The sequence below is a fragment of the Carlito syrichta genome, unplaced genomic scaffold (genome assembly GCF_000164805.1).
Source record: "Carlito syrichta isolate Samal-C Ts95f unplaced genomic scaffold, Tarsius_syrichta-2.0.1 Scaffold313445, whole genome shotgun sequence".
Lineage (NCBI taxonomy): Eukaryota > Metazoa > Chordata > Mammalia > Primates > Tarsiidae > Carlito > Carlito syrichta.
In genome coordinates, this window is record NW_007257541.1 from 10,640 (window position 1) to 36,216 (window position 25,577).

General features: G+C 35.9%; 1 protein-coding gene across 1 annotated transcript in view; it reads right to left on the minus strand.

The window, feature by feature from the left end:
• Window positions 1-398: 398 nt before the first annotated feature.
• Window positions 399-25,577, minus strand: part of LOC103273016 (protein crumbs homolog 1-like) — a 118,642-nt gene continuing 93,463 nt past the window's right edge. The window contains exons 3-5 of the mRNA XM_008070482.1: window positions 11,293-11,488; window positions 7,789-7,928; window positions 399-661 (exon numbers count right to left, since the gene is read on the minus strand). Coding sequence (XP_008068673.1) covers window positions 399-661; window positions 7,789-7,928; window positions 11,293-11,488 — 599 coding nt within the window. The remainder of the gene's footprint in view (window positions 662-7,788; window positions 7,929-11,292; window positions 11,489-25,577) is intronic.

Sequence of the window (25,577 nt, forward strand, 5' to 3'; positions counted from 1 at the left end):
TAAAAAAAGATAGAGTAACTTAATGTGATGTATGGAATTATTTTAGCTTAAGCATTTTGAGGAAGATTACTTGAGACTAGGTAATTGTTCCCAATGTATATATAAAGAAGTGCAATAAATTTTTAAAGAAAATGTGTTTATCATAAAAATGCAACATCATTATCAAATTTAATAACATAAAATTCCAACATTTTCTGTTTATAAGGTAAAGAATTTGAGATGCTCGTCAATTCCCAGGATAATGTATAAAAATATTTCCCCTTTCATACCTCTTTTATCCCTATTTTTAATATTTCCCTTATGATTTGAAGAATCATACTTGAAAGAAAATTATTTTTCATGCCCACAAGGGGGACCCTTTGCACCATAGCAACAGAGAAACAGCACAGGTTTTACTGCTAATATACCATTTGGTTAGATTCATGATCTGCCATAAAATACCAGAAAGTTAAGTCATTTCCTGTTTCCTTGGCCTCACCTGTGAATCCAGGCTGACAGATACAAACATAACCTGAGGCTTCATGGTAGCTGAATGAGGAAGGCAGCCCAGCAAGGCGTCCATGTTGTTTCTCTGAGGACAGCTCCACACATTCCCCATTAGACTGGCAGGGGTTACTATTGCATTCATTGATGTCGATCTCACACTGGACACCTGTGTATCCTGCAGTATAAAAGTTCAGAGAAGCTGCTGAGTCAAAGCTATTAAATTGTAGATGATATGCCTGAAAGGCAGCTGACTACTGTACTGACATCAAGCAACAAGTAGATGTGCCTGCCCTTAAGAAGCTAGCAAGGAGAACTTGGTAAGAGAAGGCTTCTATAGAAGCAAATAGTAGCAGCAATGAATCACTTGTATAATTTTGGCCAAACATTTTTTAGAAAGACTTCATTAATAAGGCTTCGAATAAAATGAGACACAGGATAACCTGGATTTAACCTGAACATTTTAATGCAGGGCTCCAATTTTGTAATTATTGTTCATATTTTATTTAAAAAATAAATATTTTTCAAGAGAATAGCTGAAAAGTCAGTAAGTATCCACATAAACAGACCCAAATTCATCCCATAAAACTCAAATTAAAGGTAAGTGATTATTTCCTAACAATGAGACAAAATAATAGATTATATTTGCATCGACTTAGCTGGATCATTTTATTAAAACCAGGAATAAAAACAGTACATCATAAATGATTTATTACTTTGTACAAAATTAAAATATTAAATATAACTAAAAGTTTTCTACCTGAACTGTTTTTTTGCTTTTTGGCAACTGTAAAAAAAAAAAAAAAAAAGTTTGTGCATATTTGTGTGTGTGTGTGTGATGTGTGTGTGTGTGTTTTAACAACCGGAATCATACATCCTTCTGCCGCTTGCTTTATTCTCTCACTTGCACAATCTGTTCATGTTAGTAATAGAGATCTAACTCATACTTCTGTTTTTGTTTTTTTTGAGTCGGAGTCTCACTCTGTCGCCCAGACTGGAGTGCAGTGGCTGCTCCCAGCCACGGCAGTCTCGCCTGCTGGGCTCCAGCGATCCTTCCGCTTCAGCCTTCTGACTAGCCGGAATTACAGGCATGTGCTACCACACCCAGCTGATTTTTTGATTTATTGTAGAGATGAGGTCTCGCTGCCCAGGCGGTCTCGAACCGGCGGGCTCAGGCAATCTACTCACCTCAGCCTCCCAAAGCGCAGGATTACAGGCTGAGCCACCGAGCCTGGCTAACTCATACTTCTTAATTACTGCCATGTATTCCAGAATGTGAATATGCCATAGCTTAACCACTCTTTTATTGGCTTTATATACATTTTTTCTATTACAGTGTTGCAATAAATATCATTATAAATGACTGTTTGTGTAAGTGTTTGAGTATAACTCTAGGGTTTATGCTTAGAAGTGGTATTTATGAATTATAGATTATGAACATTTTTTATTTTAATAAAGACTGGTGAACAACTTGAAAGTAGTTGCATTGTATATATATTACCATTGGTGGACGAGTATGAATGTGGCTCCAAAGCCTTGCCAACTATTACTATCACCAAATGCAGAATTTTTCATAGTTGGTTGTATTAAAAAATAATATCTTCACTGTTGTTTTGGTTTACATTTTCCCATTACTGTTGTGTTTAACAGTTTTGAACATTTTATGATGATTTAATATCTTTTTTCTGTTTCTTTCATTAGATTGCTTTTCTTATTGGTTTATAAGAGTATATACGTATTGCTTGTAGGGCTAGTCCCAAAATGTAAATTTCATGGGATGCAGATATAATGCTGATGGATAATGGGATGTCAGTTATTTTGTGAGATGGTAAAAGAGATGTATAAAGTTTTCTAATTTTTTGGTATGCACTTATTTAAATTTTTTATTTCAAATATGTGGGGTACAATTCAGGGTTAGATGCATAAAGATTTTAAAGCAACACAATTCACTTTTGTGGTATCACTTAACTCTGCTGAGAAATACGTTTCTAAAACAAAAGTTACAATCCAAAATTATGAAACTTGTAAATCAAATCATAGTATTTCCTTACTATAAAATCATTAAGTGGCCTCCCCTTTCACATAAGATAGAATTCAAAATCCTTAATATGACCGAAAAATTCCCTGCATTATCTGGCTCCCTTTTCCCCTGAAATTTTCTATCTCACACCATGCTCCCTCTTACTCCTCTTAAATATTTTCTACCCCAGGGCCTTCGAAATGCTGTTCTCTCTTCTAGAAGACCCTCCCCCAAGCTTTTGCTTGGCTAACTCTAATTCAGTTTTTAGACTTTACCTTGTATTACTTTTTCAGACTAACTTTCCTTCATGGACAGAACTAAATAAGATCCCCTTGTTTTCTCTCATGCCACCAAATTATTCTCTTTCATTGCTCTTATAATAATTTTAAATTATGTACTTATTTGTGTGTATAGTTCCCTCCCTCAGCAGACTGTAAACTTCACAAAAACAGAGACTGTGTTTATATTTTTTAACCACTCCAGTACTGAGCAATATGTAAACAATAGACCTTCAATCAATAATACTAATCAGTGGTTGAAAATAGCAATTTAGATTATAATCCTAGTTTAGTACATAAACCAGAGAAGTGACTATTAATAAGCAAATAATGAGACTACAATATGATTGCTCATTTTGTAATTTTAATAAAAACCTGAATGAGGTCATATATCAAATCATAACCACAATATAAATTCTGATGCTCAGAAGTATTATATATTTATTACATATGACCCTTGGTGCCTTTCTCAATCATCTAAGGAAGAAATATACAGTAAGAAAAAAAAAGGAACTAAAAGAACACGTCAGATCGAAATCCCACAATCCTTTGAAGTGATCCCCTCCCAGAGACCCCTCAAAGTCTCTTACACTTTAGTGTCTACTTTTTAAATACTATTATTTCATACTTAAGGTTATACAAGTGCATTAAATAATAGTTTTTACAACAAATTTTATAAATTGGTATTTGTTGAGCTACAGTGGACTTATTGAAGAATGCTTGAACTATTTTCAATTTTCTACTCATTCTAAGATTCAAGACTGATACATAAGCCAGGTTAGGAAGTAATTTAGAACCATCATAAATCCTTTTTTGCTTTTCCGACTCATGCATTATCTCATTCTAATCGTGAACATTAGGAAGGTTCTTGATTTATAGTCTTGCCAATCCTGCCTTACCACTGAGACCCTGTGGGATTTTCTTTGCTGCTCTCTTTAACCATGCATAAAAATAGACTCCTTCAGTCAACAATATATTCAATAGTTTAAACAAGTTTTTCTACAAAACTTTATATGAAGAAACAATATGATACTAAATCAAGTCCCCAAGGTTCTTCTCTTGTTTGTTTCTAAGAAATTCAATCACATCTGAGCATCAAGAAAATTTTAAAAATGAGCATTTAGGCCAGGTGCAGTGGCTCACACCTATACTCTCAGCACTTTGGGAGGCTGAGACAGGAGAATTGCTTGAGCCCAGGAATTCAAGACCAGCTTGGGCAACATAGTGAGAGTTGCCTCTACAAAAAATAAAAAAATCAGCCGGGCGTGGTGGCATGAGTCTGTATTCCCAGCTACTCTGGAAATTGAGGCAGGAAGGTCACCTGAGCCCAGGAGTTCGATGGTGTGGTGAGTTGTGACTGGGCCCCTGCACTCCAGCCTGGGTGACATAGTGAGACTCCTACTTAAAAAAAAAGAAAAGAAAAGAAAAGAAAAAACGAGCACTTAAGGTGACTGACACTTCTTGCAATTAATTAATTACTTTTGCAGTGAGAATCCTCGGCAATTACAGCAGTGGATTCTTGTCATTGCGTTATGTGGTAGTGGTTCCATGATCCAAAGGAATGGTCTCCTTTTCTTTGACATAGTTTGTAGTGTTAAATCTTCTCATTGTATTAAAGATACAATCACCATCTGTTCAGCAACCCAAGACAGAAACCCAGAGGCAGAACTGTCCTAAATCTGTACCCTTACAGCCCATATCATTTCCAACTCCTCCATGACTCTCATAACTAACCGCTCCCTCCTCTACACCCAAACCACTGTCGTCTTAGATCTGGTAAACAGGCTCATCTCTTGTTTGCTGTAGAATTCTCACGTTAGATTCCCTGACTTTAGCTTTATTTTCCTCAATCATCTTCCACTAAGCCAGAGAGCTTTCAAATCAGCAAGTCAGATTATGTTACTTCTCTGCTCCACAGTGGTCAGGACTGACACACAGCTTTGCGATCAGGCTTCAGTTTTTGCTCCCCAGATTCATCTTTCTACCACCAGCATTTTCGAACAATCACTCAAATTCCACAGTTGGACATACTTTTTTCCATATGTGGCTGCCACCCTTTGTTGCTTCTTTCTTAATCTCCTTCCGTTCTTCTTTCCTTAAATAAGTAATAGACTACTTGATTTCCTCATTTTGACATTTATTTAGTGCTTACTATCATCTAGGCTAAGTTAGGACTTTTACATACATTACTGGATTTATCTCTAAAACAACTCTATGATGTGAATATTATGAATGAGGAAACTGAGGTTCAGAGCAATAAAGTAACTTGTCCAAAGTCACATAACCAATTAGTATATTTCTGGAATATACTCAGTCATTTTTCAGATTTTCCAAAATGGTGCCTCTGATCAAATCCCTTCTTCTTCCCTTATTCTCTTTTAAATAATTTAGTAAGTCTCTCATTGCACCAGTAATTGTACTATCTATATTTTGGCACATGTCTCCCTACAAAAATTTAAGCTCATTGCATGAAAGGACCCTGCTTTTTTAATTGCCAGATCTCTGAAATATATAGTTGACACTGAAATCCATGAATGAATGGAACATATACTGTTTTTTGTTTTGTTTTCTTTTTAGAATCAAAGGGTACATATACATGTTCACTGCATGGGCATATTGTGGAGATTGGTTCATTCCCCAGATAATGAACATCATGTCCCATAGTTTTTTTGTTTGTTTACTAGTTTGTTTTTTTTTGTTTTTTTGTAAGTCTTCTTAACTGCCTGACTTCATTACAAACTCCCTCTCTCATACATAATTCTCGCCTCATAGAGTGAAACTTGGTATATAGTAATAATTGCCTTTTTTTGAATGCTTAATATGTGCCAGGCTCTATTTTTATAATTTTGTTTTTCACAACAGTACTACAAGTAAAGTATTTTTAACCCTCTTTTGCAAATGAAGAACTTAAAGATTAAGAGGAAACTCACTCAATTCACTCAGTTAATAAATAGTGGGCATGTCCTACTTCCAAACCATCCACTCCACTCTCTGCTTCTGGATAAAGACCCTTCATGAGTGTTGGCTGTGGACAAGAATGTGGGACATCTTTTGGAAGACTTTCAGTATTTAAATCAAGTTGCTGACCGAAGGATAGCAAGTATTCCCTATTCATTATCTGGAAGTGGAAAGGCATGACATGTATAGATTTTTAAGCCGCAGAATTCCAAACTTCCACTTATGTTTTCAGTTTTTTTAAACTACAAACCATATTTAATTAAAGGTGTTAAATGTTCCCTAGGCAATAGGGTATCTTTCAACCAGAAGCTACTACTTATTGGATTGACTCCAGTCTCCATGTTTCTTTTCCAATCACAGATTTATTCTTTTCTTAGATCATAAAATGAGTAGGGAGAAAGAAGGAGACAGATGACCAGTAAGTTTATAAAAGTAGACCTTGAATAATCATTAGCATATCATTAAGTAAGTATACTTACACATCATAAAGTAAGTATACTTACACAAACTTAGATGGTACAATTTACTACATACCTAGGCTATATGTTCAGTTTATTGCTCCTAGGCTATAAATCTATACAGCATGTTACTGTATTGGATAGTATAGGCAATTGTAACACAATAGTACGTATTTGTGTATCTGAATATACCTAAACTTAGAAAAGGTACAGTAAAAATATGATATAAATGATAAAAAATGGTGCAGCAGTATAGGGCACTTACCATGAATGCAGCTTGTAGGACTGGGAGTTGCTCTGGGTGAGTCAGTGAGTGGTGAGTGAATATGAAGGCCAGAACATTACTTTCCAGTACTGTAGACTTTGTAAACATTGTATACTTAGGCTATACTAAATTTATAAAAACATGTTTCTTCAATAATAAATGAAACAACTTACTGTCACTTTTTACCTTATAAACTTTCTAAATTTTTAGACTATTTAAAATTAATACTTAAAACACAAACACATTGAATAGATATGTAATATTAATTTCTTTTAATATATCTTATTCTAATAAGTTTTAATCTTTTTTTTTTTTACATTTCGAACTTTTTTTTAAAAGCTAAGATACAAATATACTCTATAGTCTTGGCCTACACAGCGTCTAGGTCATCAACATCACTCTCTTATACTCCCACATCTTGACCCACTGGAAGTTCTTTAGGGGCAATAACATGCATGGAGCTGTCATCTCCAGTGATAACAATGCCTTCTTCTGGAACCTCTCTCAGTGGCTATGACCTGTTAGCCCCACAATCACGTGAGTAGTAAGTAATGCTACAATGTTGTGATAGCTATGACATCAACAGGTAACAGGAAATTTTCAGCTCCGTTATAATTTTTTGGGATCACTATGGTAGATGTGGTCTGTTGTTGACCAGAGGTAATAATGCAATAATCAATGATTGTCAAGTAGTTTATTTACTAAAGTTAGCATCAATATTTACACGTGACCTATAATTGAACACAAGCATTACACATTGTTCTTGTATTCTCTCTATACTCAAGTCTAATTACCCTTTAAATGTAAATTTTAGTTATGGTTTATATTTAATTAACTCCTTATTTACATTACAAATGCCTAAGAGAATATTTCTGGAATATTATTCTACATCTTCTATAAGCAACATTATTACCATGTTGGCTGACTGTAAATTATAAGACAAGTTTCTAGTAGTTTAATATTGTTCCATGTGTTTCTATATATTCCTGATGTCTAAGAGTACATCTTAGAGAAAAAGAAAGCATATTCTAATGAATTTTTCTCCACGAAGACTCTGCTAAATTTCCTCTTTCCATCAATTTTATTCCTCTCTATTTCTCCTAGAGGGTTTGGATTATTGGGCAACTTAGCAACTACTTTAGACAATATGTAGTATAGCAGTAAGCATGTGTGAGCACTGAAGAATAAAACTAAACTAAATCAGGATAACTAGAACAAATAATTGGTTTAAAATATTTAACAAGAATTTTTAGTTTAATTTGCTGTAAGTAATGTTTCTATTCTAAGCAAAAAATAAAAGTTGGTGGAAGGTATTTTGTCACTTACCAGGCCAGCAGTGACAAGTGTAATTGTCAACACTATCCTCACATGTAGCATTATTGTGACAAGGTTTTGACCAACAAAGAGGCATCAAGATTTCACAGTGTGTCCCTGTGAATCCACTACCCGTGCAGTTACAGCTATATCTGGAGAGTAAATGAAATTTTCACGTCAACTCTTGGTCATATTGAGATAAGATATTTTTATACTGTCTCTTCATCTGTCCATCAAGCTGAGACTAACGGCACAGTCTTAATAACCTCAAAAACTCTGGGGAAAAATCTCTATAGGACTGACTGTATTATGTGTTTCCATATTAATATCATTATTATCTTTTTAAAAATATAGTACAGCTTCATGCAAATTTCTTTGAAACCATGATTATTTACTTCAGTTTCTTCATAGATTGAATACAATAGTACCTATGTCACAAGGTTATTGTGGTAATTAAATATGCATATAAAGAATAGACATAGTATGTTGAGTATCTAAAGGTACAAAGGGGGACCCCAAAAAACCCAGAATGTATTTATTAAAAATTGTGTATTTATTCTTACATTTTAAACCCCAGTCACCTTCACAGTACTCTCCGCTTGATGCAATACACCAACTGAGATGTTTTTTCCACTGCTCAAAACCGTTTTTGAACTCATCAAATTTGATGCCTTTTAGTGTGTCTGGTGTTTTTTGTTTCACCTTTTCCACCTGGGCAAAACGTTTCCCTTTGTGGACATTTTTCATTCGGGGAAGCAACAAAAAAAGTCGCTCGGGGTGAGATCGGGTGAATGGTGAGGAGTAGGGGATGGGGATCATGTTGTTTTGGGTCAAAAACTGCTGAACACTCAGTGTGGGCAGGTGTGCTGGTAACTCATCCATCATGAAATGGTCAAACGCGTTGAAAGAATCTCCAAAAAAGAAAAAAAATCACTGAAGCCGAATGCAGCCTCTTACAACAACACTACCTGGCACACTGCTAATAGGTTTCTAGAACACTTACCTAGTAGAGGAAGACTGTACTACAAGGAGCCTGCCCTCCAAAAAGATAATTCTGGGTTTTTTGGGGTTCCCCAATACTACATACACTTCTACTAAACAGTATTAAACAAAATCAATAATATTTTTAAGGCAGTAGCGAGTAATTTATACCATAATAGGACTCTTCTATATAGAGAGCCCATTAATAAGGTCCCTTATGAAAAATGAAATAATGAATTATGAAAAACTCAGAAAAAGCCCTCATTAAATAAACTGTGACTTATAATGTTCTCTTACTTTTAGATTACAAGAATATTTGTCTTGATAGTTCTAATTATTAAAGTATTTACTGACTGAGTGGAATTATATGGCAGTCCCAAAATATAAACCTGATAGGGAAAGGTGTTGACATTATTATTATTAAGGAGGGGGCTTTTAATTTAGGTGGAATCTCTTCGAGGATTGTAAAAAATGAATCTGCATACTCAGCTTAGATAAAATGATGGTCTTGGAGACAGGTTACCTATAATTTTATAAAACAGAGTCCTGTTTACCATGACTATGTGAGATTTATCACCAAAGCAAATGTTATAACTGACTATAACTTTTATATGAATTGCTGGCTAGAAATCTTCTATTCACTATTTCATATGTTTAATCAAAAATACTTACTAAAAACCGACTATATGTTAGACATTAAAAACAAGAACCCTGTACTCAAGGGTCTTGGCTGGCTGGCTAGCGGATCTTAGTTCATGGTTAGAAACTCCATTTGTATAACTCTTTTGTCTGCAAGAACCTTTTTTCCCGTTTCTGACATTCCCATTTACCTCATAGCAAATGTGTTAATTTTTTGTGGGAAAATAAAGTTAGGTCATATCAGTTTGATCTCATTATTGTTTTCTCAAAATTTAGGGAATAAGAGAAATAATGGTAAAATGGAAAGATTATTCAGGCATATTAAAGTGAGGGGAACAAAAGGTGGCAAAGTTTTTGCCTTACTTTGTTTGCATTGATATTGGAATCAAAAACTTTGTGTAATTTCTGGCCTGGTGGTTTCTGGAGGCAGTAAAATGTGGAGAAGAGGACCTCTTTCTTTTCCTCAGGAGAGCTTATGCAGAACTTTCATTCTGGTCTGTCTGCCTCTTTGTTAACAAGTAACCTGTCTCCAGGAATGTAGATTTATGCCATCAGAGAATTGTTTGGATACAACTAAAAATCAGAGACAGGACATGAAATATGATTAAGAGTTATGTTTTATATTTTACAGAAGAAATGTACAACCACACTGTTCTATTTAAAATTACGTTATTTTGTTGGATATATGTGAAGCCCATGTGCCTTTTGTTGTACTCCTTTTGACTCTGATTCACTTTGAAATTAGATTTGGGAAAAATTATGCTTTCTTTACTAAATAAAATAAAATTGAATGCTGGTCCTCCTTTTGCAAAGAATAAAATGTGTGAACTTGTGGGAGTCTTCTCACTTCTTTATTCCTAGACTCTTTATTGAAATATGGAAACATTAATGCTTATCTTGGCTTCCTCTGTGCTGTTGAAGGATAAAAGAAGATAATTTTAAGTGACGATATCATTAAAAATGATTATGCATTTGGCAATTCAGTATTATGGCTTAAATGTGTACTAGAAAGTTTTTTACAAGATATTTGATATCAACAACTAATCCTGAATTGTACCCCACATCTTTAACATTAAAAAAATTACATGAACTCAAATTACTGTTACACAAATTTATTATATTCATTGAGATAAAATTTATTGAGATAAAATTTATTGCTGTTCTTTTTTGCCAGAAAGCCAACGATAGACTTCAATTTGCAGCAGAATCACATAGCTACTTCTCACCATATGCTTTGTCAAAAATAGTCACCCAATTCACTAAACCTATGGGAATTCAATACAAAATATAATATCACTGCTCTTTTCAATGCTAGTTGTATAACATTTCTAAAAGATTTACTGTTGTCGCTTGACTGGCCAATGGAAGACCTGGGTTCTTATTCTAGTTTTCATATATATGTGTGTGTGTGTGTGTGTGTGTGTGTGTGTGTGTGTGTGTGTGTGTGTGTGAATATATATCTAGTTTAATATATATTCATATATATATTATTTTAAAGATGTGGGACACAATTTAGGATTAGATATAAAAGCGGACATCATACAGGTAAGGTTTAGGCCTCCTTTTATTCCCCACTTTGCCTGGTTTCAGATCAGGTATGCTTATTGATATTATATAGATACAACCTTATATTCACACAAGGGATAATCTCTAGCTTTGTTTTTGCACCTTCCCTATCTATTTCATGGAATTGAAAAGTTGGTACTTTTCTGTAATCTAAACAATTCTAAACTGTCGCAAGAAAAATCTGAATCTTAAGACTTTTCATCAAAGTATAAATTAATCGGAACATTTTAAACTGAGGATGTGAGATCTCTAAATTCACCAGAATGGTACAATAGTTCTTGGTCAATGAATTCCATCTAAGCCAATCGCCCAGTGTAAGAGGAAACGTACCTGTTTTCTCCGTCCACACACAGCCCTCCGTGGAGACAAGGCTGACTGGCACATTCATCAATGTTGAGCTCACAGTGATCCCCTAGGAATCCAGAGGCACAGTCACAGATATAAGCCCCCAAGGTATCCTGACAAGTTGCACCATTTAAACAGGGCTGGGACCAACATTCATCGATTTCCATTTCACAGGTTACACCTTTTTAAAAAAACACAGAAAAACACAAGTTTTACACCTTTTTTAAAAAGCACAGAAAAACAAAAGTTTTAGCTAAGTGTTAATATTTCAGCTATTTGACAATGCTTTATTTACCAAAGCACTTGTCAAATGTCACATTATCCAAAATAATGTTCTTCCTTAATCGTAATTGATATAATTTTGATGTGCTTGTGGGAAATTGCACAAAGCTGAGCAGCTGTTACTTACAAAGAATCATTGCATACAACAGCTTGTGGTTTGTTAGTCTGTGGAAACAATTAAGGCCTTTTTAGAACAGTTATTGGTAACTGCACTTTTGTTGGAAGCCTAAATCGGGGCGGTCAATGTTTTTTCATCATTTTTAAACACTTTGTTTAGTTAGGCAGCATATAGAATAGTGTGCACAGGCTCAGACTCCAAAGCTGGACAGCTCGGAATGAGATCTTGGCACAGCCCCTCCTTAACTTTGTGATCTTGGGCAAATCTTAACTTTTCCATATTTCAACTTCCTCACCTAGTAAGTGACAATAGTTGTAATTATCTTATAGGACTATTATGATAACTAAATGTATTCTAAAGTGCTTATAATAGGACCTGATACACACAATATTTTCCAGAGGGGAAAAAAACCCACTTATTTTTCCACAAAAAATCTGTTGTACAAATGTGATATTCAGTTATTTACTTAAGTGCTCCTTTAGCATAGCCATTTTTATTTTATTTTAATTTCTATTTAGTGTTGTAAAAGCTACTTATAAATATAAAATCAGTTTTTGACTTAAATGTAACGTATTTAATGGTATAATTATTAGAAGATACTTTAAAAAAATCTGCATTTCCCTCCCCAAAATAGTAGATGAAGAGGGCTAAGAAAAATAGGTTAAGATTTATGAAAGTTACAGTCACATTGAGATAACAAACTATCTTACTGACTCTGCCAAAATAATGTTTAATATACAATAATCAAATTTGCATACAAGTTTTAAAACACATGAAAGGTGAAATACCTATACTTACTCATCTTTGTTTCTGTGCCTGTAACCCAGAATAATAAATTAAATATTAAAATAATATTGAAGGATATTTAAATAGCTCAGAAATTATTAGCAGTTTATCTTGTACCCTTTTTTCCTAAAAATGCAGTAAGACATGCTAACATTATTATTTATAACAGTTACTAGATTTTACAAATACCCAACTTAAAAGGGATGCTAACATCTTAAATTTGATTGTTGTTTGGAAAGAAAAGGAGCTAAAAATTAAATTTATATCAGTAAAAATAGAAATGTATGCAGTAGCATCTTTTTCTAGGTAAATGGCTTGCTCTTTGAGGGTTAGTTATTTTTTATCTAACTTGTGAATGAAATTTCTATCTCTGTTTTACTGGGCATTAGTTAGAACAAAAGAAGGAGCACTGAACTGGCCAATGGAAGACCTGGGTTCTCATTCTAGTTTTCAGATATAGTGTGTGTGTGTGTGTGTGTGTGTGTGTGTGTGTATACTTTCATATATTTACATGAATATATATATAGTTTCATATATATTCATATATATATTATTTTAAAGATGTGGGACACAATTCAGGAGGTATACAAGTGGACACCATACATGTAAAGTTTGGGCCTCCTTTTGTTCCCCACTTTGCCTGGTTTCAGATCAGGTACGCTTATTGATGTCGTATATCCCCTTCCTCCGCAACCCCGGCAGTATCCCACTACTGCCAATCCCTTTCTTATGGTATTATGGTAAATGTTCAGGGTCTGCTTATGAGTGAGAACATATGGTACTCTGTTCTTTGTTCTGTGATAAATCACTGAGCATTGTAGGCTCTAAATCCATCCAAGTTGTTGCTAAGTCCATAATTCTGTTCTTTATGACTGGGTATTATTCTATCATGTCTATGTACAACATATTTAAAAATCCATTTCAGTTTTGATGGGCAACATGGTTGGTTCCATGTGTGGCGATTTCTAAAATAACTAGAAATTGTCCTTCCATATGACCCAGCAATCTCCCTATTGGGAATATACTTGGAGGAACTCAAATCGTTCTACAAAAAGATACTTGCATACGCACATTTATTGCAGCACTATTCACAATAGTTTTCCCTTTTTTAATAGTCTCTGTTTTCATCAATGTTTCAATATTTTTATTTCTCCTATGTAAAACAAGATAATAACTGATACCTCTTTCTATTTTTCAAGATCGTATGAAAGACAAAACGATAAATCCTCAAAACAGTTTTCATATAATTATCTTCAACATATATAGGTACTATAGTCTGTAACAATCATAATATGCAAAATTACTACTCCTAAATTGACACTATTTGATCATGACTTTAAGCAGAGTGCAGTATGCTCATCCAAGAATGTTTGGTCAACATGAATCCCCATAGTGCTCTCTGTGCAGTGGGAAACTGGCACTTATTGAACACCTACCATATACATGGGCAGGACAAGGTGATTTCACATGCGTTCCTTTTTTTTAAATCCCGTTCATTTAAGATACGTTTTTCTAAATAGTGAAACTCAAAGAGCTTCACTGACTTTCTTGAGTCCCTCAGCTAGGAAATGATAATATTTCTGCAGTTCTTGTCTCCTCCTAGTGCAGTTCTTCTACCAATTAACTTTTTCATAGTGCCTTTTCCTATGTGATATCAGATTATATCCTTCAATATATTAGCCATCTATATTTGCTGGGAAGTATTAGCACATTAAGTCAACCCAGTAGTTTAAAATGTGTTAGTGTTTTTCTAAATTCTATTTTTTATAATTCAAACAAAATCTGTATATTCATTGATATAAGACTAGATTGCTTTCTAATGCATAAGAAATACATGATAAACTATTATTTTAAATACTGCAGCTCCATTTATGTGTTGCAATTCAAATACTTTGCTTTAAAGTGGTCCTGATGCATATATAAGAATGCATTTGATAGCATAAATAAATTGAAAAATTGCAATATTTGAATTTGTTTGTGTCATTCTTAGCATTGGTAATTTATTTGTATTATTCTTGCTACTGCTTTCCAACATGACTCTTATTATAGTTTATGACTGCTACAGATATAGACAAGAGTGATTTTGTCTATGTCTGCATTATGCCAAAACAACCAGATGACAGGTAATACGTCCAGTTAGTCATACAGATGTTTTTGTATTTCCAGATATTTGGATATATATAAAACATCTGAATAAACAACTGTGATTTTCATTTTCTTTTCTTTTCTTTTTTTTTTTTTTTTTTGTTTTTCTGAGTTGGAGTCTCACTCCTCGCCCAGGCTGAAGTGCAATGGCATGCTCACTGCCAACCAGTGTCAACCTGCTGTGCTCTGGTGATCCTTCAGCCTCAGCTTTCCAAGTAGCTGGAACTACAGATTTGTGCTACCAAACCCAGCTAATTTTTGATTTATTGCCAAGATGAGGTCTTGCCAAGTTGCCCAGGCTGATCTCGAACCCGCAAGGCTCAGGCCATCCACTCGCCTCGATCTCCCAAAGTGCTGAGATTACAAGCTGAGCCACCGAGCCCCGCCTGATTTTCATTTTCATTTGGATTCTTACTATCCAGTGCTTACAGCCATTCGAGACATATAATTAATCAGTCTTCAGAAAAGTGCCTGAACTGAGTGATCCACTTAGAGATATTGATTTTCTGACAAGTGTTATTAAGTGGGGCATCATGTCATTATAACTCTATGTATCAATAGAAACTGAATGCAGTTACAATGGGGAGCATTTTGTGGCTGGATCTCTAATAAATCGAAAATTTTTAACTGTAAAATTATTTCACAATAATTCACCCAGGAACCTAATATCTCTTGGAATTGGTTAATAGTTCTGTATGAAACAAAGAAAATAGAAAGGATAGTGGGGGGGCAGGGAGCAATACAGGATGAAAGGAATTCTTATCTTCAAAGAAAAATGTATAGGATAGGGAAAAAGAAAATATTCTTCTGACCTCCTTAGCTTTGGTGACTCACTATAACAAAGACTGCATCATCAGGTGTAACTGTGACACCTACACATCAATATAGGAGAACTAAGATGCTAGACTGTAAATTCTTGACAGTCCACTCTGAACTACCCAATTTTCACTAACTGTGAAATGAATTTCAGATATTTTCTCACAATCAAATCATTTTCAACTTATTCAAAGAAGAGTTGGAATTAATCTCAAGTATTACATAAAAGGGTGAACTGACTAGGGGTTCCTAAGTTCAATGACTTTAGTAAAGAAGAAATATCTCTGAAAAATAATCTGAGTGCTATTTTTCTTCTTATACAAGACATAATTAATTTAAGGTAAAAAATCATTCCATCTTATCTTGTTTTCTTGACAATGCACTCTCTAGATTTCCTTCTTGCTGCTTGGCTTTTTGGTTCAATTACTTCTTCCCTTTCCACCTCTTCCTGTCTCCTTTACTCTCTTTCCCTTTCTTACTTGCTACATCATTCTTCTTTTTCTTTGGGATAGTTGACCACTTCTCAGAGATTCTTCAGAACTGCAGGACCTTTGTAGGAGCTTTTTAAAAATTCTCACTTTAGTGTTCTAAGCTGAGATCTCTGCTGGCAGCTTCTTTGACATTCCCTCCCTCATCTATGACAAGCATTGTCCAGGCAGGGCAGCTTCATGGGTTTCATGGGCATGCTGCTTTGCAGTCACCTAGGGCCCTGAGCTTAGGTACCTTGTACTCATTTCCTAGTGATGCTGTAGTAAAGTACCAGAGACTCAGGGTCTTAAAAACCAGACATTTATTTTCCCACAGTTCTGGAGGTTAAATGTGGAGATCAAGGTGTTAGCAGGATTTGTTCCGTTTGAGGGCTGCGAGGAAGAATCGATTTCATGCTTCTCTTCTGGTTTCTGGTGGTTTTCTGGTAAAGGTCTGTATTCCTTGGCTTGTAAAAACATAACCCTATCCTGACGTTTGCCTTCATCTTCACGTGTCATTCTCCCTGTATATGTGTCTGTGTCCAAATTCCTCCTTTTATGAGAATATTAGTCATATTGGATTAGGGGGTCTAACGTATTCCAGTATGACCGCATCTTAACTAATTACATCTGCAACAACCCTGTTTTCAAATATATTCTGAGATACTGGGGTTAGAACTTCAACATAGGAATTTGTAGAGGGCACAGTTCCATAACAGCCTCCAAGCTTGGTTTAATGTTTTTCTGTTACTACCCATCTTTAAATGCTTAATCATTTTCAAACAAGGATCTATTCATTTTTAACTTCACATTGTGTAAATTATATAGCTATATTATATATATAACTATATATAATATAACTATATATTATATTAACCTCTTTATAACTGAGTTTTTTAGAATGGCTTCTTTTTTCCTGATTAAATCCTGATTGATGTACAGGCCTAAGATAAAAATGATTTGGGTTAAACATTTAAACAAGCAGAATTATTCAGTTTTTGGTTCAACACCAAGTGACAGGAGAGAAATGGAGAGTCACAGATAACAACAAAACTTGAAGCAGGGATAGAAGCCCCATACTTCTCATCCCTACCTTAAGTGAGTTGACAATTGGACAGAACTCCAGGTAAGTGCTGGAATTCCAGGAGAAATGTTGTCATTGATTGACTTTCCTTCTAGAACTTTAGAATAACATCAGGTCACACATAATTTCTAAGCTACCATAGCTCAGAAGGGCAGGACAGGAAAAACTACATAAGAACTGGGTGAATGAATGAGATAACTTTACATAGAGTGCATGCTGAAAGGCATGTGGAGCAAGCAAATACTTTCTCAAATGACTGAGATGAGTTGGAAAATTATACAAACAATATTTGCTGCTGTCACTTTTTTCCTCTCCCTTTCCTTTGCTGTTCATCATGGAAGAGTGAAAAGGATATGAATTGTATAGACAGAGCAGCCAGGACTAAGCTCTGCATTGTCACCACTAATACTGAGGTGAGTTAGAGTAAATGCTCCATAAATAGTAGGTATTGCTTATAGTTACTTGTTCTTTCCTCTATTCCTTTCTTAATTGCCCAGGGTAGGTAGAATAAAAAATGTTCAAAAAGCGAGTGGAAGCAAAGATAACTCTATAAGAGAATTTGGAATACCTTCAAATTCACTTATAAATAAGATGACATGCTAAGAGTATAGGAGATAGAGACTGAAAAGATTTGGAGCAGCCATTGTGTTAAATGTGATTTTAAAAATCAACAACTGAGCTGGGCTCGGTGGCTCAGCCTGTAATCCCGCACTTTGGGAGGCCGAGGTGAGTGGATTGCCTGAGCCCGTGGGTTCGAGACCTGCCTGGGCAACTTGGCGAGACCTCATCTCTACAATAAATCAAAAATCAGCTGGGCATGGCAGCACGTGCCTGTAATTCCGGCTACTCGGAAGGCTGAGGCGGAAGGATCACCGGAGCCTAGCAGGTTGAGGTTGTTGTGGCGGGAAACCACCACTGCACACCAATCTGGGCGACAGAGTGAGACTCCAACTCAATAAAATAAAATAAAATAAAATAAATTTAAAAAAATCAACAACTGATATTAATAGTTTCTGAAAAGTAGTAAGTATATAGAAAAATTAGATAATAAATATTTGAAGTGGATAAACAGGCTTGAAATTAGGAGGAAAAAAAGTAGACAGCAGGGTTTTCCAGAACAGGAAAGTTGCAAGGGAATAATTGTGGGTCAAAGACAAGAAGCTTTACAGAACAATAACAGACATATTAGTAAAATATCTCCCACAAAGCCCAGGCTTGTTAAGGAGATATCAGGATAGAGGAGTGATGGACAATTGGCCATGGACAACCCAGGTAACGGAGGTCCTGCCAATGGTGAAATCAATTTCAAATAGAAGCATAGAAAATGAGGAGACTAAGATTGTGGTGAGAATTTTGGTGGTAAAGCAGTTTTGAATAATGCTAAGGGCTAAATTGAAATTTTATTAATGTATGCCTATAGTGAATAGAGACGAAGAGGATTGAAAACAAGAAGCTGAAGAAATTCTGAACGGATGTTCCATAAAATTCTGTAGCAGTTCCTAATTTGATTCAAATAAAGTGAAAACTTCTTATTTTAACTTTTAAAATATTTCCAATTTTATTTTCCATTAAAAATCTGTCATCACTCTATATGCTAGTCACATGTCCTATCAGATCATTTGCTTCTCCTCAAACTCACCATATGCCTCTACACACTGATCTCTCTTTCTTGAACGCTTTTTCCCACTTGTCCACCTGGTGAAGCTGTCCTTTAAGACTTATGTTAAATGTCCCATCAGTTGACTTGCAGGGGCAAGGTTCAGTGAGAACACCACTCTTGGCCCTAAGAATTGAGGACATAGGAGCCCTTTAAAAAGGGCTTATGGAAAGTGGTTTCATCAGATAAATGCCAAGTTCCAGCAAAGGCCAAGGGATTAAAGGTGCATTGAAAAAAATTTTTTTTAAATGTGTATTTATCTACTTGTATTTAAGAAAATACTATGGGTAGAGAAGCAAGTGACTATTCTAATGGAAATCAGGAAGCAGATGTTCCCCCATGACATCATCACATAAGCTAACATAGATATTCATTAGCAGTCTACAACTCCAGACCAGATCATCCTTCTGAACCTAACTATCTATAGGATGTCATCTTAGTTATCTCATAGGCATCATTCCACAGCTCCAAATACAAATTAATCTTCCTCTCAACACCCTTGCTGATCTGCTCCACTCCCATCTCTGCCAAAACTCTCCTCTCAATGAATAATATTATCATTCAGGTCACCTAAGCCAGCTTTCTAGGAGTTATCATTATCTTATTTGTTACTATTACCCACATTCTAATTAGTCATCAAATCCTGTCATTTCACCCTTAGGAATGAATCTAAGGTGCCATCCTCATTGCTATGACCTTAAAGAGACCCTCATCATCTCTCAAATCACTCTCTACACTCTCTACATTTTTATAGAAATGTGATCACCATAAAATACAAATCTGATTATATTATCATCTGCTTTTTAAGATAGTTTCCCCTGTGCCTCTAGAATAAAACACAATTGCCTTAATCTAGCAGAAGCTTCTAAAGAATGTAGACTCACTGGTACCTCCCACAGTGATATTCTTGCAGCTTCATTGTGTCTCAGGCCTCTCTAACACCTATGCACATAGGTGTTCCCTTAATTGTGATGCCCCACTCCTCACTCCCTAATTCTTCATTCTAGTTCCAATTAGTTCCCAAAGATTGAGTTCAAGTACCACATGATTCTGGGAGCTCTACTTACTTCCTTGTATCTACCTCCAATGCTGCTTCACTATGTTTTCAAAATCTTCTTTAATAAAATGTGTATATTATATTGTACTACAATTGCTTGTCTATTTTATTCACAAAATGGTGAACATTTTGAGGTCAAAGTCTTTGTCCTTTAACATCAATATTTGTAGTGTTTAGCACTCATATTCGAACAGAGGGAATGCTCGATGAATTTTGAATTAATGAATGATCAAGTATATGGTATAATCTGCAATCTTTCCTGGAAGTAGAATTGGTATGCCAGGACAGAGCTTCTCAGTATTTCTGCAAGCTTAGGTTCACTCTAAATCAAGAGCCATAAAGTCAAACCTGTGGCTTTGGCAAATGTCTAAAACTGGGGTCCTCAAACTACAGCCCGCGGGCCACATGCGGCCCATCGAGGACATTTATCCGGCCCACCAGGTGTTTTTGCCTCAGTTGCCTGTCCTGCCTAGCAGCCGACTCGTCCGGGCCCACAGTGCACATGTGTGGAATGTGCGTCACACTCTCCGACTCCCCTCCTTCTCTCTGTCTCTTGACTCCTCCTCTCAGTAATCTCAGGAACCATGCACTCAAAATGGCAACCATCTTTGGCAGCACTTATGTCTGTGAACAGACTTTTTCCAGAATGAAACATCTGAAATCTCCAACCAGATCTAGACTAACTGATGCACACTTGCATCACTTGTTATGACTAGCAGTGACAAATATGGAACCGGACATTGACCATCTCATTAGCCAACAGCAGGCCCATAGTTCCCATTGAAATACTGGTAAATTTGTTGATTTAACTTTACTTGTTCTTCATTTTAAATATTGTATTTGTTCCCATTTAGTTTTTTCACTTCAAAATAAGATATGTGCGGTGTGCATAGGTATTTGTTCATAGATTTTTTTAAAACTATAGTCCGTCCCTCCAACAGTCTGAGGGACAGTGAACTGGTCCCCTGTTTTAAAAGTTTGAGGACCCTTGGTCTAAAATATACTATAGTTTCTGAATGATTGTGCCCCTAACTAATTAGCTTTTGAGATTTTGTTCTTCAATATGCATCTTTAGACAATAAGAGATTGATGTTAACATTCTGTGACACAAGATGATGCACATTATGTGCTATCAGTAAGGAGCAGGTCTTGTCTCCAGTGCTGTCCACATCCCTCATTACAGTGGGCAAAGAGTGCACAATGCATGCAGCATGGCATTGATAAACTACTCTGAACATCTTTCTCATTATCTGCAGAGCCCGTGCTCTGGTAGTAATTATAATTTAGCTTCTGGATATCATCCTAAATTTTAGAATCCACCCATTTTAGTTAATGCCTAACAGGTCTTTATGTATAACATTTTTCTTTCAAATAAGAATTATGTATGCTACTTCTGAGTTCTTTAAGTATATCAACTGCAACAATTATCAATGTAAGTCTGTGACACAAGTATTAGTGCAAAGAGAAACTCTAGCACTCAGTTTTCATTACATGATGGATTTACAGTAAATTCTTCTCCTAGATATCATCGTTATAATCTTTTTAACATCTTAGAGCAATGAAGGGAGGCTGATTGATTGTTGAGACTCTAATTCAGTCTCAAACAAGAATAAAAATGTTTAGCAAGATGTTATGAGAGATTAAAGGTGGATTTTTAAATTTTCAGTGGGAACATCTTCGAGCTTATAGCCAAAAAGATTTCTGGCTTGTGAATTTGGAGACAATTTTTCAAGGATATTGAAAAGTAACAAAATCATTTACTTAGAGTTTAGGAGCTTAGAATCTGTCTCTGAAGGATTGTTGAATTTTGTCAAGTTTAAGACTCCTCCTTTTCCCCTTATATTCTTAATTTCTCTGGAACTAGGATGTACTTTACAATCAGCAGTGTTTTAGCATTGTGTTACATTTTAGCTGAATCATCTTTTTTTTCAATGCTGTAGCTGAAATTTATGTAAAACCAATGATGTAAATAAATCCAGTGAAATAGTCTGCTGATTGACTTAAGTAAATAATATTTTACAATCAAATGATATCTTATGGTACATGTTATAATATTTATAATGAGAGTAAAGTGAGAGGAGTAGCAGACAGATCTAGAGAAAAATGGTTGGAGAAGGTATAATGGTTTATTCCTTAATTTTGTACATTTCTTGGGAAGATAATAGGAAAATTATAGTACTTTGACTTTATGTTAATTGTGTCAAATTATAGACTTTTCTGTGTCTGAAATTCTAATGTTTTTAGTCATAGAAAATTACTTTCTTATGTTTCCCTTCATTAGCATAACTATTATTTCCAAATCTGATAAACTATAAAAATTGATTTATTGATCTGTTCTTGGGAGAGGGGCAAGATGGTGAGAGAACTGGTCAGCATATAAGAGTCTTCACAAAAGCAAGTGTCCATAAAGACTGCCTGTGAGAGCGGGTGTGTCCTGGTGGGTGAATGAAAGTCCATCTGAGGGGGGACTTGGGTTCATTCACCCAGGACTTTCCTCCAGAGATGACTGCAACCCACCACTGCCCTGAGATTGGAGCCCCTGGTGGGCAGGATCACCTGCCATTTTGGGGGCCCTCTTGGAAGGAGGCAGCAGAGAAAGTTGCATCTCACTACCTGGTAACTTACCCACACCATCACCTGCAGCAACAGGCTGGGCACTAACAGCAGGAACTGTGGAGAAGGCAGGGTGTGGAAATCTGGAATGAAGTCCCACCACTGGTGAGAAGATAGTGACCAGTGCCATCTTCTCTGTCCTGGGACCAGGCAGAGAACTGCATCGCCCCACCCAGCTCTGTCCAGCCTCCAACCTGAGACACAGATGGTATCCCTGCACCCCTCTGGGATCAATGTTGGACTTGGAGAGACAGATGTGTCTCCCCATGCTGGAACAGGTACAGACAAGTCTGATCTGAGTGGGAGACTTGACAACAGCAGCAGCAGCAGACCAGATCTGATCCATCCTCCTCCCACAGTCGTCTGTGGAATGTCTGACCCATGCTGACAGCAACCCTATCAACCTGTGTTGAGAGCAGAGAGGATAGGCTAGAGACCAGAGCCACTCCCTAATCTGGTGGCAGCCAAAAGCAGTAACAGACAAAAGCAGTGGCAGTCAAAAGCGGCAGCAGCCAAAAGCAGCGGCAGTGCTTGGAAAAAAACCCTGGAGTTACAGAAATGGCCACAGAGTGAATTTTTGTTTGTTTTTGTTTTCCTCTCTCTGTTTTTGTTTATGTTTTCATACTTGCTTTGTTTCTGTTATTTTAAATTTTTTTTTTATTTTCTGTTTGTGTATGGGTATATTTGATGGTGAGTACACATCAAGGGGGGCAGTGTTGTTTGTATGATTGTTTTTATTTATTTTATTTTTTCTTTCTTTGTTCCTCTGTTTAATCATTAGGTGGTGCACCTGTTTTCCCTTTTCTTCTTCTCTCCAACTTCTTTTCATCTTCTTTTCCTTTTTCTTATCTCCTGTTACTTTCAGGGGGAAACATACACCCCCACTGCATGAACAGATTGTAAGGGGGTGGGAAGTGGGTTCCAGGGAGCCTACATACCTGTCAGTGGATACTGGGATCTGCAGATAGTTTCTGAACCACAGCCCCCCCTTAATCAAATCTCAAAACTGCAAAAAGCACAGCTCTTCGCCCTAGTCCAGCTTCACAATTGAACATAACCAGATAATCTACATAAGGATGAACAGGAGATTGAGCAAACAGAAGTAAAAGCTATCCTCCCATCACTGGACAACAGAATTAAAGAAGAGGTAAAAAAAGGTGGAGAAAAAACTTCACAAATAAAGAAAAGTCAAAGGAAGAATATAGCTCTCATATGGAACCCTGGGAAGACAACAACTGAGAATACAGACTTCAGAAGTGAAACAATGATGACTCCCTAGAATGACTGATCTCAAACCACAAACCCAGATATCAAGATATTAATAAATAGAATAAATAGAAATGAGGAGAGACAAGGGGAAAGAATGGAGGAGTTGATGACTGAGAAAACAGAAACAAAGAATACAGTGAATGAAATAAATACCAAACCAATGAGCATGGAAAGCAGAATTAACCAGCAGAAGAGCTTCTCAGAGCTTGAGGATCAAAATATGGAACTAACCCAAACTATTAAAAACATGGAAAAGAAGTTTAAAAAGACAGAACAAAACCTCTAAGAGATGAGCGATTATATCAAGAGGCTGAACCCAAGATTGATTGGAATCCCTGAGGCAGATAGAGAGACAGAGACCACCTTGGAATGAACATTCCATGAAATTATCCAAGATGACTTCCCTCATCTCATTAGAGATGTGACCATTCAAACACAAGAGATTCAGAGAACCCCTGTGGGACAAAAAATGAGAAGACCAACTCCTAGATACATAGTAATTTGCATAGGTATAAAAGAAAAAATCCTAAAGGCAGCAAGAGAGAAAAGTCAGACTATCTACAGGGGAAGACCAATTGGAATAGCAGCAGACTTATCTACAGAAACACTTCAGACTAAGAAGATACTGGAGTTCAATTTTCAAAGTTCTCAAAGATAAACAATTTCAACCAAGAATTACCCACCCTGCTAAGCTAAGTTTCATCAGCAATGGAGAATTAAAACCCTTTCCATACATTCAATCCCTAAGAGTTTATGCTGCCTCCAGACCAGCTTTATAAGAAACACTTAAGAAAGTATAAAATACAGAAGAAAGAAAGAAAAAAAAGAACAATCACATCCTTCTCAAGAATGCAGGAAAATGATTGAAAACACACATAAATCAACCCAAAAATCAAAAGAAAGAGAACAAACAAACAGCAGCAACAACAACAAACTCTATAAGAACCTCATGACAGAGATAAACTCTCATATCTCAATAATTAGCCTGAGTGTGAATGGACTAAATGCACCCCTGAAAAGATATAGAATGGCAAATTGGATAAAATATCATGATGCAACAATATGCTGTCTCCAGGAGACGAATCTCACCAGAAAGGACACTCACAGATTCAAAGTAAGAGAATGGAAAACAAGTTTTCAGGCAAAGGGAACACAAAAGAAAGCAGGAGCCATGATCTTAATAACAGATGAAATACCCTTAAAGTGATCACAAATTAAAAAAGATATGGAAAGTCACTACATAATGATAAAAAGTTCAATTCATCAACAAGAAATATCCATCCTAAACATATATGCACCCAACAAAGGAGCACCAACTTTCATAAAGCACCAACTTTCATAGGTAAACCAAAAAAAGATGTTGACTCTAATACTATCATAACTGGGGACTTAAATACCCTACTGGTAACCCTAGGCAGATCATAAAGTCCAATTGAACCTCAATGTGATGCTTGACCAAAGGGATTTAATACTTACAGAAATCTCCACCCAATATACATTCTACTCATCACCACATAGAACATACTCTAAGATTGATCATATCCTCAGCCATAAATCAAGCATGAACAAATTTCATAAGGTTGAAATACTGCCTTGCACTTTCTCAGACCACAGTGGAATAAAAATAAATATGAATACCAATAAAGTTTGCCGAATACCCACAAAGACATGGATACTAAACAGCATGATTCTGAATAACTCCTGAATCAACACAGGAATCAAAACAGAAATTAAAAGACTCCTGGAAACAAATGAAAACAAAGAAATATCTTATCAAAATCTCTGGAATACCATGAAAACAGTAATAAGAGGGGAATTCATATCTCCACGAACACACATGAAGAAAATGGAAAGATCACAAATTAACAGCCTAACAGATCACCTAAGGAAGCTGGAAAAGCATGACCTCCAAAACCTGAACTTCAGCAGAAGAATTCAGATCACCAAAATAAAAGCCAAAATATGGGACATGGAAG